Below are 17,307 nucleotides of genomic sequence, written 5' to 3'. Positions count from 1 at the left end.
TATGGGCTTCTACACGTGAATACAGTGGTAACTTGTGAAACTGCTTTAGGCAGGCTGGTTGGTACATTTTAATAAAAACAAAAGGGATATTTCTCAGTCTTTCATAAAACTAAACTTGCTTTATCAAGGTTTATGGGACACTAAAGGTATTCCTGTAGTGACACATAAATATAAAATGCGTAATAATGTAAATCAAATTCAGCACCTTCTGAAATGAGTTGCCTGAGGATACTCAACAATAATGTCAAATTTTGAAGCAACTGTGAAACGTTAATTTGTAAATACACAGAATTAAATGCCTCACAGTTGGCATTTCGGTCTGCTTGTTTAACAGTCTGCCATTTCAGCATTTAATCCTATCAAAAGAAAGGAGGAGGATTAAAGCAAGGGAAGCTTTTTCAAAATGTCACTTTTTATGAAAATTCATGATCTTGTAAAATTCGATAATATTTGTAAATTCAATGGGGAATAGTTCTGAGATTTGTGCCTTACATAATGTTCTATAATCCATCTTTCAAATAAACTTGAAGGCCATCAGGATTTTTTTCTGGTTCACCCAAACATTTAAGCTTTTTTGACTGGAGGCCTCAGAGCACTTCTGCTTCTTTGTGATTTAATGAGACCTTCTGTAGTGAGAGCCAAGTGTCAGGTCCTGCATTTTGGTCACAACAACCTCAGACAGCCCTACAGGCTTGGGGAAGAGTGGCTGGAAAGCAGCCTGATGGAAAGAGGGCTTGGTGTACTGATGGACAGTCAGCTGAATACATAAGCCAGCAGTGTGTCCAGGTGGCCAAGAAGGCCAATGGCATCCTGGCTTCTATCAGGAATGCTGTGGTGAGCAGGACTAGGGAAGACATCCTGCCCTGTACTCAGCACTGGTGAGACGTCACCTCGAGTGCTGTGTTCAGTTTTGGGCACCTCACTACAGAAGGGACATTCAGGTGCTGGAGAACAAGGCTTGTGAAGGGCTTGGAGAATATGCCCTATGAGGAGGGACTGAAGGAACTGGGGCTGTTCAGACTGGGGAAAAGGAGGCTGAGGGGAGACCTTATTGCTCTCTTCCAGAACCTGAAAGGTGCTTACAGCGAGGGCGGGGTTGATCTCTTCTCACTGGTGACAGGATGAGGAGAAATGGCCTCAAGTTGTGCCAGGGTAAGTTTAGGTTGGATATCAGGAAGAACTTCTTTACAGAAAGGGTTGTTTAGCACTGGAATAGGCTCCCCAGGGAGGTGGTTGAATCACCATCCCTGGATGTGTTTAAAAACCGTTTGGATGTGGTGCTCAGGGACATGATTTAGTGGAGGTTGTTAGAGTTAGGGTAGTACGGTTAGGCTGTGGTTGAACTCAATGATCTTCAAGGTCTTTTCCAACCTGAGCGATTGTATGATTCTATGAACTTTAAAACAAAAGCAAACAAAATCACTTTTTTGGTGCACGTGTATTCAGGTGGTCTAGAACAAGGTGCTACTGCCGCAGTCACAGTGTGACCTAGTACTGCCTGCTTGTATAAAAATAAATAAAAATCATTCAGGAGATACGCACACCATCTTCTTGGGCATGCATATCCTGATTGAAAAAGCAGAGTGCTCCACAGCTTGCTGCAGTAAAAAGCATCAACTGCATCCAAGTCTGTAACATTCCATATATGCACCTTCTTTCTCCCCATGGCTGTGCTTGAAATTGTGAGCTTTCCTCAGAGCACTTGTTATTCTGCGGTGGCTTCTGATAGCCTGCTATGAGTCTGATTTTTCTGGCTTTCACATTTAAAATATTAGGAAAAAGGATTACAAAGTAAAACAAAGTGCTGCCCTCCTTCCACATTATTACAGAATGCACATAAAACTTTTGAGTTTCATCGGGGATTAGTTCTTTTGTTCTTTCAATGCTTATTACTGACCTGATAAGCAGTATTCATTTTAGCATTTAATGTTCATTTTCACTTTTTCCTTAGAGGTTACTCACGCAATTCCCAATCTCTAGTATGTATTCTCTCATTTTTACTTTCATATCTTCTATATCCTTTAGATAGTATCTAGGTAGAGTAGAAAGTGTAAGCTTTTCTTATTGTGCAACTTCACATTTAAAATAAACAACTATGAAGGAAGTACAGCATGATCTCTTTTTGTTAAGAATGCTTGCAAAATACAAGCCAGGCACCATGCTGTAGTGCATCACTGATGCTCTGTGCTGATTTACTTCTTTATTCTTCTCACCTGCTCAAAATATTGGATGTGGGAAGGAGTTTTAAGTAGGTTTTGCAGCAGCTGTGTTTCTTGTTTGCAAAGAAGTTGATTTACAGTGATAGCTGACTTGCTAAATAAATAGATGGCTGATGCATGAGAGCTAACTTTGTTTGTGTAAACAGTGTGGCCTATTGTAAGAGAGATAACAATGTTTCATTGACCAGAGTAAACAAAGTGGTTTCTGGGCAATTTAGTACGTTTTGGGAATGACTTTCTAAACTATGTAGTTATGTCCTGTTGTGAAGTTCTGCAGCCATGGAGCCAGCAGCTGTGCTGCTGGTTGCTGCATGTGGCTACAATGGAGAGGGAGGGATGGGGGTGGAAGGTTCAGGGCTCTCCTCCCTTTGAAATGCTCTTTTACAAGTGAATCATCTGTGCAAGTTCTTCATGAGGGTCATAATGCCCAAAAGTAGGTGTTTGGCTTTGGGGTGTGGTGATATTATGTTGGATACATGGCTTCTAAACTCCAGAAGTCTGATGTGCATTTTCAAAAATCTTTTATTTTTTTAGAAGTTAGATCTTTTACTGGCATCACATTCATCCCAAGTGTTCTTTCTCACTTTGGTATATTCAGACTCAATTCTTTGCCTCTGAAACACATGGGGGGGAAAAAGAAAAACTTTATTGACTTTAAATGGAATTATTATATGGAGTTTCTTTTACCAACTGACAGAGTGACCAAGTGTTTCATATCCAAGACATAAACTGAGAGACATAATATTGAAACTTTATCAATTTAAAATGTGACAATTTGTGTGAAGTTGTTCTCTCAAGCAATTTTTTGCCTGTCAGGATTCCTGGAAATGATTCATAGAACTGAGTCTTTAATTTGGAGAGTCTCTAACTTACAGTAGGGATGTGACTATCCATCAGTAACAATTGAAGTGTTAGACATAGGCTAGAGTCTGGTTGGTGGGTATGTGACTTAAGGCTGTACTTCTTTTTGCTCATCTACTTTGGTCTAAGTGTTGTACACTTAGAAGGGTGATGTGCATAAGCACAGCAATTTATATTGATTTAAAGTAGTGATGAGCATCAACCTCTTCTCTGGTTCTCTGTATAATTCAGATTTCTTACCTAGTAATGTCCTTGTACATCTGTGTTCCTGTCTGGATTTCAGCAGCTAAACCTTCTGTTCTAATGAGTTTGAGATATGGTATTCAAATCTTCTTGACTGTTTTATATGTAGACCATATTAACATGTTCTTAAAGTACTCGTTAGTAGACAAAATCTCAGTACTTAGGTCTGATTCTCACTGCTGTTGTAGTTGGTGTAAATATAAAAATTACATTAGATTAAATGAGTATAATCAGGCTAAATGCCAGGAAGAAATTTGAATGAATGTTTTGGAAAATATCCTTATTTAATTAATTGGCATTTAATTAATTATATATAGTACAATAATTACAGAATTAAAGATTTCACTGAAGAACCTACTATTCTTTAATATAGGTACTTGATGTCCTTCCACAGAAGGAAAATGAATGTTCATACCCCACAGACAGTTGATGTGTAGTGGTCTGAAATTGTGGTTGAAGTGTCAAAATACAGGGCTATAAACTACTGAATGACTGCAAAGAAAGCCTTTAATTTTGTGGGAGGAATTCCTTATTCTGAGTACAGTCTTATGTCAAGTTGCTATCTTTATGAAGTCAAATGAGTTAAGTAGTTCAAATTCTTGGACTCGAGGTGCTGTGTTGTTACATGGGTTGTGTCTCACCTTTCTGGAATGCTGTAATTATTTCTCTGAACATTATCTCAAATTGACTATTCATTTTTTTGTTCTTTTTCCCTCTAATCACAAGCCAACGCAGAAATTAGATGCTTGTCTCTTGGTGTTAAGTCTTTTACAGGTCTTTCAGGCTCAGCATCTGGAGGTCACACATTGAATGAGGATGGTGTTTGGAGTACACGTTGCCATTATTGTTCTCATTAGTTACAATACTGTGGTTGTTTTCTGTCATTGATTCTATGATTCTTAGAATTGCTCAGGTTGGAAAAGATCTCAAAAGATCATCAAGTCCAACTGCAACCTAACCATACTATCCTAAGAATAACAGGGGAGAAATCTGCTTTTGAGGGCAAAAGTGCATGCTCTGATTAATAGTACACAAGTGGTTCTTCTCCCTTTTACTTAAGGATTACTATTTTTAAAGTACTTTTGATAATGGTGGAAAAAAAGCCTGAGCAGGCATTTTGTAATGCGGATGTGGTATGTGTTCTCCAAAGGCTCTATATCTATGGCAGACAGAAATGAGAAAGTAATATGGGTGGGCAGCATAGCAGTTGCCCTGCAAAAGCCTTGAGGATCAGAAATGCAATTGCTGCTTCCCATCACGCAAATAAAATGACTAAAAGGTCATTCCAGTGTACGAAGGTTAGATAGAGCAGCCTGATACTCTGCAAAGGACACCTATGCATCGGAACTAATCAGAAGTGAGTCATCGTTTTGAAAAATGGAGCATTTCTCTTAATGCAGGCTATTAAAAGGCTGGCTCCATTAAATTTTAGGTAAGATAAATAGACTCTTTGAACTATGATGTCTTTACAGATATCTTAAGCAAAAGTCAGTATCTTCAGACCTTTACTAACGTCATCTGTTTCCATTTTTAGGTGCTTAGCTTTTAACAAATATAATGTCTGCACACCCTCAGATGCATTTGATGTTAATTGAAACTATATATTTTCTTTAGCTGAAGGAAGAAAACAACCCCCAAAAAAGCCTCTAGAAATCTGAGGCTGGACATCCAGAAAGCTTGAATTTTTAATTGCTTTTAGTTACAAAACCATTTTTTTGTATCCGAATATAATTATGTATATGCATGTTTTATGTACACACATACTTTTAACAAATGTATGTGTACACGCATTTAATATATGTTGGAGTGTGTATGTGTATGTGTGTGTGTATATATAAAAAATCAAAAGTATCAGTTGTTCTTCAGTTAAATTTTTTGGATAGCAGATTGACCACATGTTTAAAAATGTAGATTGTTGCAATAATTTGACTCATGAGACATTGGCCTGGACTTATCTGGGACTCATTTAAACTTACAGCTCTAATCTTGTAGGAGAGTGTCAAGAAATGTAAAGATGGTGGTTAGCAGAGCAATTGCAGAAATTTGGTTCTGGGTTCACAGGTAGTTAAATCACACATCTGTGGGAGTAAAGCAAGAACAGGCTGTACAGCAGCTTGTAAACTCAAAATACTTACATAACTATGAATTACATCCTAAGTAAGCTTAGGAATACAGTGTTCACAACTTCCTAATACAGCCAAGCATTGTAATCTTCTCTAGCCTCCCCTTAAAACTGATGATTTCCGTTGGTCTCAAAGCTGATGGAAATTTGTGGATAAGTAGAAACAAAAATGCACATACACAGTAAGAGTTCAATAATAGAATAAGTTACCTGCATAACAAGTAACTTAGTAAAATTATAAATTAATGTTCAGTCACTTGGTGCTTCTGTGAAATGTGGAGTCAACATACATTTGAGCTATGTAACCTGTTGTTAGGGGATACGAGGTGAAGTCTGTGACAGGGATGCTAATAGATGGTGTATAATGTTCTTTTACTCAGAAGTTTGAATTTGAGACCTGTTTATAGACCATAAATGAGGCTGACCACAAGCAGCAGAGCATGGTGGGGTTTAAGTTTGCCTGGCTGCAGTGCATGTTGGGTTGGAGGAGCCCTTTGTGATGCAAATCACAGTTCAGGGAGCAGAGGCCATGGGAAGCTCAACCTCTAAGCACACACCTGATCTGAGATAAAAAGCAAATGCAGACATGTGCTTTAAATAACTCTTAAATTGCAAATTCCATGCTGGCAGTTTGCTGCTGCTATCTCTTTTGTCTCTTGAATGAGTTGAAAAACCATAGATTTATATTGTTGCCATCTTGCTGAGGTTTACTTGTTAAAGGTTATCCAGTTTTTCCCTTCTTTTTCGTTAATAGCATAGTACGTAATGGAAGTGCATTGGAGGCATGGGTAAAACTTGGTCCTGTGGGGAGGCAGTAAGGTAAGTTGCTTGTCCGTGGATTTAGATCGTGCAGTGAGGTTGATGCTGAAGTCCTTTACAGTAAAGATTGTAGAAAGAAAGCAGTTTGCAAATCAGCATGGGAGAAAAAACTTGGAGTGCTCCAGCTGTGTACGGTAAGTAGTTGAGGGGATGGAAAAAAAGGACTGTGGGCAAGAGGGAATAGATCTTAAACTTATAACTCAAATCCCACATAATAGCTCAAAATGGAAAAGGAGCCGGTAGTGATGACATGCAGGTGAATGTGTTCTGTCTAGGTGACCTTGTTTCATGTGATGTCTAAAACAAAGCAGTTATATTTACTTTGGAAGTTTTTGACCTGTTGCATTACTATGAAGGAGTGAAGCCCAGTGCTTGAGTTTACTTAGTTTTGCTGTTCTACTTAAAAATACAGAAGAGTAAGGGAGAGCTAAGAGTTTTTGTTGATTGCTGATAGTTTGTTTTAAGAGTGACTTAACATAGGGTGCGAAAAAGCAAGAGTTCAGGCACAGTTTTGACCCGAGGAAAATTCTGTGCTAGAGTAATAGGGTAGGATGTGTTGGGAGTAATATACTACACTGTATGTTCAACTGGGAGGTGGCTTTAGAGGGTAGTTGTAAGACTTCTGTTGGTCGAGCACTCTTGTCAGTCAGCAAAAATAAATGGCTCAGGAAAATCTTTAGAGTTTCTTTGAAACTTTCCAGTAAGGAAAATACTCGAGATACTAGGGAGTTCTCTAAGCAGTACTTAGGGATGTAGTATCTGTTAATTATTAAAAGAAAGGGGTGCAGTATTAAGGGAGAGCAAATAATACCTATTAATGTGGTGCAGGAGACCAGGTGTGATGATAAATAGCTGCATGAACAGACCAAAGGACATCTAACAAGGATAAAATAACCACCAAAGTCACAGCAGCAGTAAGGTCATGGGAGTACAGCAGCTGTAAATATTTGGCTAGTGTGGAATCTTTTAATGTACCTAGTTAATGTACATATTATCTATAGGTTATAGAAACTCAAAGATACTTGTAATTATACTATCAAGAACATTAAACAGCAGATATACTGACTATAGCAATTACATATACATAACTACCTGAAATTAAGTCAATTTTTCTGCTGTAGTCAGTATTTCTGCTGTTTAATATATTAATATTAATATATAAATCTATTAATATATAAATATATAGTTCCAAAAAAGACTAAACTCTAGCTGAACAGTGTAACAGTGTGTCTGGTTTTTAGACTAGAGCCAGGGTAATGTGGAGTGGAACAGACCTCAAGAGGTAACCTGGTCCTTCCAGGTCACAGCAGGGCTATTGAATTCATTTAGACTACTTTAGACTAAACCACTCTTTTTACTTGAGACCAGTCTAGGAGTACTTCTGTACTGATAGACTCAGAGTAATATTTCTTTGTGTTTTAGATAGTCCAGGCAGGAGGCAGTTCTAGCCCAAATACTCTCAGCAAACCAGAGGAAATAATAAATATATGATGTTCTTGTTTATTTCATTTCCACAGTCTGGCTACAGGGGATGTTTGGCCAAAGCATGGGAACATCTATGATGGATTTACATTCCTTGCAGACAATATCTGAACAAAGAATATTTTTCAACAATTTTATTTTTGCCTGCTTTGATAAATGTTTCTACTTCCACAATAGTTTTGAAGTTTTAGCTGTTGAAGAAGAATCTCAAATAACATTTTCTGAAAATATGTTTGTAATAACGAGGAATGAACTGTTGGCCGCTGTTGTGAGCGAAGATGGTGAGATCCTTGCCAACTGATCTGTAGAAGTGTATTTGGAACCACAATCTTGGCTACATATGATTGAGGTAACCAAGGCTTGTAATTAATTCCTGAACTTAAAGCTGCTAGGAGGAAACAAATTTGTAAAAGGTCACTGAAGCAGTATTCTCTTAGGTCTAATAAGTGGAATGAAAGTAAACCACGCTTACCATATAGTAAAGAACGTGTTTCTAGCTAGGATCACGCAATTTGCTTTTTACAAAGATTAGTTTCATTTTGGATTTTGTTTGGCCAGCTGGGACTGCAAACCTGTAGATGCACTGGAAGAAGACTGAATACACTCTTTCATGAGTTCAAAAAATAATGAAGTGGACCAGAGAGATCTGTTGATATTGCCAAACCACCAAGCCAACATATGCAAAATACTGTTTCCAGTTCAACTCAAAAGTATGGTCTTCTCTCAAAATGGCAAAAAAAAAAAAATCCTGATAATACCGAAATGAAATCCATTTTGGTATTTGTGTGACTTAGTGTAGAATTCTTTCAGTTTTAATTATCTTCTGGGACTCTTCTTCCAATGGTATTCAAGTATGTAAAACAAAAGGCTTTTTTTTCAAACTTCTAGAGTTCAGGAAGAAGGGCAAGCTGTGCGTGATGGAAACACGTTTATTTATTAGGATTTTCTGACACTGAAGGCTAGCAAACTTCTAAGTTTAAAATTAAAGAAGAAAAAAAGCACCACACTGACAATTTTATCTTCCCGAATTGTATGTCTCACAAACAAAGAATTCTTTATACCTTTCTCTGTCAGACTAGATTGTAATATTTGCATGACAGTCATTACTGCAGTATAACATGCTGCACAAATAGATATCTAAAAATGCAAGTATGGCTTTTTAAGTAGTTTGTGTAAATAATTTTAATAACCAGAAGTCTGCAGCAGTGAAGCTATGGGAATTTGCCACGGTACCTCACATGTGGACATGCAGGCAGCAGTTCTCCAGTATAGGCTAATTATCTTCTCTCCCTGTTTTCCTTTTCCTCTGTTCCATAGATGTGGTGGTTTTACCCTTCCCCACCCCCAATATATGACTAAAAATAATTTCCTCACTACATTTTACTTCAGCTTTCAAGAATGTTTCAGAGATTGAACATTTTCTTGAGTTAATGCATCTCTTGCTCTCGTGAAATACACCAAAGAATGAAGTGACTATTAAGAATTGAGAGCAACTTATTGAGTAAGTTTGTAGTTTTGCATCCTAATGTTCTTACTGTATTTCACCTCTTTTACTTTATTTACTTTATTACCATAAACAATTTCATCCTTCATCACGCTTCACACTTGTTTTTCTATGAGACTCTAATTCTGTAATCTGTAGGTATTCAGATCCTATTCTTATTATCAAGATTTTAACTTAGCTTGTTCTTATGGTCAGAAAATGCACTTGTTTATGGCTTCATTGTACGTAGAATGTTTTTATTGTATATATATATATATACATATATATATATATATGTATTTTTAACTTGTGCTTAAACTAAACTTCTACGTACTTTACTAACTCTGTTTTCAGTGCACACTCCACTTTATTGACAACTAACTTTTAAAACAGTACTTTTCCAGTACCAGTTTAAATAAGAAACAGACTTGGAATCTATAGTACTGGGTGCACTGTTTATGAAAGTGAATCTTTCTCAGGTGAGTTTTCAGAGAGCTCTTAAATCACAGTGCAGCATTTGGTAGAGTTGCAGTCTTCGGCTGCCGAGGGCCCCGCATTCGCTCTCTTCCACATGCAAGCAGCACTGCTGGCTTGTCTTTGTCAGCCAGCAGACTTTCAGTGATGGTCATGGAAGTATAGTACTATAGACTCATACTAAATACTTTTTAGTATATTGTAAATCAGTAATACTAAATTATTTTTTGCACAGGATGTCTTCATCAACTTGTTCAGTGTGATTTCAGTGTCTTATTCATTTGATAAAGCTCACTGAAGTGAATAAGTCTGAAATATTGATACATAACTCAAAAAAAATTTAAAAAATTGTTTTCATGCAGATTCTATTGAAGTACCATAAAGAAAAAATAATTATTACCACTTTAATACTTTTTTTTTTTTTAAAAAAGCTGTCCCTAAGTATATCTTGTAATGCATGTGTGTTTCACAGTCTTCTCTGCCCCTTGTTAAAAATATTTTTTTGAAGACACGTCTTTCTCAAGCACCCTGTGGTATTGGATAAATCTTTGTTCGTTTTCTAAATTGAATGGGGAATGAGTTGTAAATTCTTCTGTTGAGCTAATTCATGACAACCCCAAACAAGCCTTCTTTCTGGTGTCACAGGAGAGAAGGGGAAATTGAAATAGGATGGGAAATTGAAATAGGATGATAATGTGTTATGAAATCTGCCAGGTATTTTTCTTATATATTTCACTAGCTATCAGATCTGTTGTTAATTTAAAAATAAGAGTGCATAAAACCAAAGTATGGGAAGTTGTGGTGAAAATGAAAAGTTTTTAAACCTGACTATTTATTTTGGCACTTCTGCATGCTTCAGTGACACTACGGTGTCTCAAATGTGTGTGGCTTTTTTTGTTTGTCTTTTTGTATTTCTTGTGAATTCACATGCTTTGCTACCTTCAGAGGCTGGGTAAGTTAAGGTAGAGATTTCTGCAAGAATTGTGACAAAGTCGAATGTTTTAATTATTATTTCTTTTCTTTGTTTAGGATTGTTCAGGTGGGCATCCATTGTAATTGGCCTTGTAATTGCCTAAATTAGTTATCCTAGTTCTATTTTCTTGCCAATGTGATATCTATCCACAGGGAAGTAGATATGATCCCATTGTTTCCATGGAGAGAAAAATACAACATGAAAACTTCAGCCCTTTGGATCTTTGAAGCGCTAGAAGTTCGGCTCCATAGTTTGCTAGCGTGTTGATTCTGTTTGCAGCCAGTGTTCAGTTTCTGAATCATTCTTTTGATAGACTGGGAAGTGATTTTTGTGTGTTTGGGAGGAGGAAAATTCAGGAAATGTTTCAAGTGCAAAACAAATATAGCTAAGTATTGATTTCTTTTTCACAGAGAATTGTCAGTATTTGACTTGGTGTGAAGACCTTTTCAGTTTATAGCTGTGGCAATTTTCCTAAGTGATGAATGGTAACAGTATGAAAATGTGGCATGTAGGTGTGCTGTTGTCTTGGTGCCACTAATTAGATGTGACAGTGAGCTCCTATTTTGCTGCCTGCCAGCAACTTGTGCCCTATAACCATAAACAAATTGATTTGACGTGATGTGTTCAACAAAATAACCAGAAATAGATGTATGGTCCTGGAAATCTTTACTGTTTATTTAGTTATGTTTATACTGCAGTGTTTTGTCTAGAACTTAATTAAGTTTGCAGTAAGTGTGATTTGGATTCTGTTCTACTTAGAGGAAGATTATGATACACAAAAGCTTGGTTGTCCTGCAGTAATTGTTCAGCACAGGCTGGATACAGATCCCCAGCTTTTCTGGTGTTGGCACTGTAGAATTTCTGCGGTAAGCTGATCTGGTTTTACCAGGTAACAGAGGGCTGGGGACAACATATGTAACCAGAATTCAGTTTTGATCCAGATGGACCCTCTGTTTAACCTCTGAAGAGTTGTTATAATGATAAGTCACATTACCGTGTCTCCTTTAGTTCTTTTGGGTTCAGACACTTCTGCAGGAATGTGGGAGCCTGAAAAATGATCAGGTCATATGGGATGTTGGTTTGCATTTTGCTGTAATAGCCATTTAGGGATTTGTTAATATTGACGGGAAATGTAGCAGTTGTCAAGAAGGTGATGTGAGTACAGGGTGTAGAAATCACCAGCTGTAATTTCCTCAAGTCTTCTATTATTTTAAATTGTCTGTGTGCGTTGGTTCCAGATACGTGTCAGGTCACTGTTGCTTAGGCTATGTTACTGTTACAAGGGTGTAACTTGTGTTACCAGAAAATGCAATAGTCTGCTGGTAAGACTGAGTTTTTACATCTTTTTACTCTCTTGGGTCAGTAACTGCTTAAATATCAGACTTTTAGTAAGTCAAATAATACTGCTTGACTTCCTCCCTTTTGCCACGAAGCCTGGTGTCAGAACCCCTTTACAGCTGAAGGCACGAGTGCTGGAGCCTGGTAGCAGGGATGGCAGAGCCCTGGTCTGTCCCGGGGCTGGCTGAGCAAGCTGCTGCTGCCCTGCAGCACCCAGCTCTTCCTCAGGGCAGTTTTGGCAGCAATTCTGCTCCTGCTGTGAACCTGTGGGTTTTGGTGAAGACTCCCAGGTGAGAAGTATTTATGAAGCTTCTGCTATCTTATGAGAGTGAGCTGTACTCCAGATGTGAGTGTCTGCAATTACTGTTATTGAAAAGAAAACTCTGCTCCAGAATAAAATGAACTTATAAATAATGTGCTCATTCATTCTCAATGTTTTTCCTTCACAAATGTAATTTTTAAGCCTTTTAAAAACTTTTGGGCCCTTTTGTGAGAACTTAGAGTTAAGATTTGTACGTGTTAGAAAGCAGCGTTGTAGATTTAATTTCCATAGAAACTGCCATCTGTGATGACTGTACAGACAGTGGGTAATAACTTTTCCATATTTTTAATTTTGATGGCAGTATCCACATCAGTAATCAGATTGATGCTGTTAGCTGCAACAGGCAGGCAGTGTATTTGTGTGAAGCAGAAAGCTCTGCATGGTGCCTATTGATTCCATTATGAAAAATTCTACCCGATGTTCTAATAATTTGTCTTTATTACATGAAGATTAATTAAATTGTTTGATAAGGACTAGTTAGTTTTAATACAAGCAAAAGTATTTACTAACTGCTGTAGGGACTTCCTTCTAATATTATTTACTTGAATGTGTTTTTTTGTTTTTTTTCCTCCACCTCTGGAGTGATGAACAAAACCCTAGACCTTTTCCTTCTGTGCGTGTACTCAAAGCACCAAACACTTCTATGTTCTCATTAATCTCACGTATCTGTAATTTGCAGTGCAATCATTTAAACCAATTTACGCAAAGAAGCCATAAGGAAGGTAAACTTTCTATTGATTCTGTCTTGCATGCAGTGTGAGTAATAATCTTGTTCTTTAACAAGCACTTTCAGTAAGCTTATTTCAGTGTTTGTTGTTAGCCTGCTCAAAACTTTTACAAAGTACTCATGTAACTGAGTCATCCTGAGGTAACACCGGAGGAAGCCTTTTTTCTATCAAAGGCATGAATGCTGGTGCAAGATTTGGAGAAATCAATCTTATCTATTTTTTTTCTCGGCCAAAGGAAGACACCACAGTTGGGTTTAATAACGAGTAAAAGGATGTCAGTGAGCCAGAGCACTTCGAGAAGAGCTACGTCGGTGTTTGTACAAAATTACTCTCCAAAAAAGCTCTGCGCATAAAACCAAAAGTCAGCATTGTACCTGCCTCTGCCACTTCCAAGTTAAATGCAGGTTTTCCAACTCCTTGTTTGTCTTTAACTCCTCCATTCAGCTCGTGCAATTACTGTTTAGTGAGAACGCCTCAGCAAGTACATAATTGACTGAACAGCTCACAGTTTGCATGTCACGTAGCCTGCTTCCTTGTGCGATCAGCAAGTACAGGTTAGTGTTGGTTCAGGAAAAGAGTACCTGCAATGCATCACAAGAGCTGGTGGAAAATAGCACGTAGCTCTTTGCTTTGTGCAGTACCTAGCTTGTTCTGTTCCTTGCTGGTGACCAGTGTTTTCGGTGCTCGTTGGGTAGGCATGCAGCTGTTTAACGTCAGTGTTGTGAATTGTCACTGTGATTGCAGACAAATAGTGTGTGATGGTGGAGTTAGACACGTGCATAACAGTCACAATTTAAAAGGGGTGATGTAGAATGAAAAATAGTGATGCCCACTGGCTTTCTACATCACAGGACTAGTAAATAAATAAATGAATAAATGTATCTTCTTCCCTAAAGAAAAATGTGGACTGCGTTGCAGCCTTAGTTTGATGTAATTGTGTATCTATCCATGTGCACGGGCTGTGATTTGCAGAGCCAGAAGAATTACCAGCAAAGGCGCTTTTCCACTGTTTCTATCGCCATGAGAACTCTTTCAGTTGTTTCTGATGCTCCACAAAAAGCAAAACTGGCTACTGTTGTGCAATGATTCCACTGCTAGTAACCTCCATCTCTCTTTGTGACACATTTGCTGTACAGATTTCTTTATTGATAATGTTGTTTTTTTTTTTTGTTTTGGTTTTTTGTTTTACCGTGGCACATACTTTATTTAAAATTGCATCTGTTCATAGGAAATTGTCCCATGAAAATTGCTTCCACTATAAATGACTTGATCTGAAACTCTTATTTTTCAGGCAGTGCTTTCACTTTGCCTAAACATTTTCACTTTGCAGAATTTTCCATCATCACTTCTGACCTCTTTGTATTTCCGGAGATTTGTTCAGTCAGAGATGTCCATTAATCAGTTAGCTATTAATTCTGGCAGGCAACTGATACCTGTTTTCTGTGACTGATACTATTCTTAGCAGCTTGGATAAAATTCTGTGTTACACTTAAGGATATTTGAAATGGTCAAGAAGAGAAAGAGGAAAAGAAAACAGTAAGATCTTAGATCCACTCTGTCAAAGCAATTGAAAGTAGGGCCATGCTGCTGTACAGGACTGTGATATTGATATACCTGAATAACTCAGGCCAGTGACAAGTTACCCTGTACTAAATCTAAATACAGTCTGTAGAGTGGGCTAATTCCTCCTGTGCAGCTGTATCAGTATCAGAATACAGGTTAACACAATTAATGCCAGTGTATTCGTTCTATGGCATAGTCATGGGAGATGGGAAGAGCTTTTTGTTCCCTGGGCATTTCCAGATACCAGCAGAGGTGCTGATCCTTTTGAAAGCAAAGCTGTTTGCCTTCAAATATATAAACTGCTCTGAGTGGAGGGGAGAAGAAATGAAGAAGTGGAGTACAGGTCATGCATAGGACAAGTTGACTGCTGGAACTGGTCACAGCTTAGAAAGGCAGACAAGTGAACAGTTTGAAATGGCTGTGCAGTTCCTGTGTGCTGCTCAATTGTGTTGTACTGAATTTTGTATTTGTTTTGCTGTATGTTAGAATGGATTACTACCCAGAGGATCACTTGGCAGTTCCAGCCTGTGTATATCAGTACATTTATAGGCACGTAAGACGTGATAGCAGTGAACCTAGGTTGTAATTGTTGATGATCAATACATACTGTATTGATTACTGAGCTATTTAAGCATTCATAAAACAAGGCTAACTCTCAAATGCTCAGCAAACTTTCTTCTCTTTCTATTGTTGAGAGTTGTCTCTATGCCTGGGAAATTAGAGTCTGTCATCATGGATTCCTTGGTCAATATCCACATCAGACAGTTCGTGCTTAGATTGAAATCCTCTCTGAACATTCAGAACATTGCCTTTTTTTCTTCTGAATCTGGTGTTTCTGGGGAATGTTTCATGAGTTTGATCCCTGTTTCCTTTCACTGTCTGATCTAGCCCATATAATTAAGCTAGCAGTCAATTCCCCATGTAGGTCATATTATCAAAATCTGTCATTATAGGGTTGAAAAAGCAGGAATGTAAAAGTCCATATTTGACAGATTATATACCAGAAACTTTTTTTAATAGTATAAATATGAGTCTCCTGAATAGAAGCAACTGCTTCCCAGTTTTGTTCTTTAATGTTATGTTTTGACATGAAATATTCCTTCCTTGCCTCACAATGTGAAGGGATCTCTGTAATACTTCATAGGCACACTGTAGACATTTTAACTCTACTTTTTTCCCCGAACACATTAGAGCATCCTTCCAAGAATACACAAGATACTTTGTAGTAACTCATGAGTTGGAAGAAGTTGAGTTTTCTATCTGCAATACAGCATAGAAAGTGATGTGTCAGTGACATATGCAGCATGTTAGATACCACTGATAATGAGCAAAAAACATTTGTAGAAGTATTAATCATTAGTTGATGTAAATCAGTAAGATAAGATTTCTTGTATAGTGTTTAAGTGATGAAGCATTTCTTGGTGTTCAAAATTATTGTCCATATTTTTTGATGTACATTATTATGTCATCTTAGAAACTCAAAATGAAAGTGTTTTATCTAATGCTAACTTACTGTGGTCTCATTACTATGATGTATTGTTGATGATATTTTTACCCCTGTATCTAGAAAGTACATAAATGAAGTTTTGGAAGCAAATAGTAAACGAGATGGCATCACACTTGTATCTGTAGTATGTAGGCAGATGCCTATGAGAGACATGTTCATCATCCCTTTACATTTGCAAACACTTTCAAACCATTTTTAGGAGGCATTTGGAGATTAAATCTGCATCCTATTTGAACAATCATCCAAACATTCAGCTATAAATTTCTGTATTCTTATTCACTTGCTGTGAAGTTCAGTATCGATGTGTTTAAAGATGATTTTCACGAACATCTCTTAGGCTTTCAAAATGAGGAGACTAAGGTAGGGTGAGGCTATGAGACACAACAAAATTCTCTGAGCATTTCCAGAGTGTACTTCCACTACAAAACAAAGTATTGGAGGAGTTATGCCCCACATTGGTTCTTTATATGCACTTATGCCTATAAATGAACTGAAGCCTTTAGCGTGAAATCAATGCTTGTATATTTTGTTCTCGAAAAGTCAGGCATCCACAGCTGTGCATCAGTTTTATTAATTTTAAAGTGAGTGGTAATCTTGTCTACCTTCTCATTTTTGTACTTGAATAATAAAACACTGAGGAAATTACTTACTCTTCAACTCTGAGGTAGTCATTCGTGTTCCACAGCATCTGATGTTATCGTAAAGGGTCTGGGGAATGCTTACTTTAATTAAAAATACATACCCAAATTGTATAACATAATTCAGTTCTGACACTTCCAATATAAATTACTTTGCCTGTCTTTCACTAACAAGCATGTCATTTTATCTACTTGATCTTGCACCTTATTTGAAGCAACTGCAGTGGAAAGTTTGCAGGAACTAGCATCTATTAAATCAAAATAAATCTGATTCAATCTGATGTAGCTAATTTTTAAAACTTGTTTCTCTGAAACACTGTTGTTAATTTTTCTCCCTTAAAGCAAGTTTCCTTTGTAATAATCGTCCTTTCATTATCAGCAATTCTCTAATACCTGCTCTGTCATTTACCTGACTTATAGCTTCTGATATTCCAGTTTCCTGTAGATCTTGCATTTTTCTTGCTGCTTATGTTTTATTTGAGGTATAACACAGCCATATTGGGTGCACAAAGATGCTGCTGGTTTTCTTTTTTTT

At 37.4% G+C, this 17,307-nt stretch overlaps 1 protein-coding gene across 1 annotated transcript in view; it reads left to right on the top strand.

Annotated features, from left to right (window-relative positions):
• PDZD8 (PDZ domain containing 8) overlaps positions 1-7,329 on the top strand; it is a 32,638-nt gene extending 25,309 nt beyond the window's left edge. The window contains exon 4 of the mRNA XM_010714768.3: positions 6,200-7,329. Within this exon, the coding sequence (XP_010713070.1) occupies positions 6,200-6,211 (12 nt within the window). The 3' untranslated portion in view covers positions 6,212-7,329. The remainder of the gene's footprint in view (positions 1-6,199) is intronic.
• Positions 7,330-17,307: the final 9,978 nt, after the last annotated feature.

This window comes from Meleagris gallopavo, chromosome 8 (genome assembly GCF_000146605.3).
Source record: "Meleagris gallopavo isolate NT-WF06-2002-E0010 breed Aviagen turkey brand Nicholas breeding stock chromosome 8, Turkey_5.1, whole genome shotgun sequence".
NCBI classification, from domain to species: Eukaryota; Metazoa; Chordata; class Aves; order Galliformes; family Phasianidae; genus Meleagris; species Meleagris gallopavo.
Note: the sequence above shows the minus strand (reverse complement) of the source record. Positions and strands in the feature narration are given on the sequence as shown.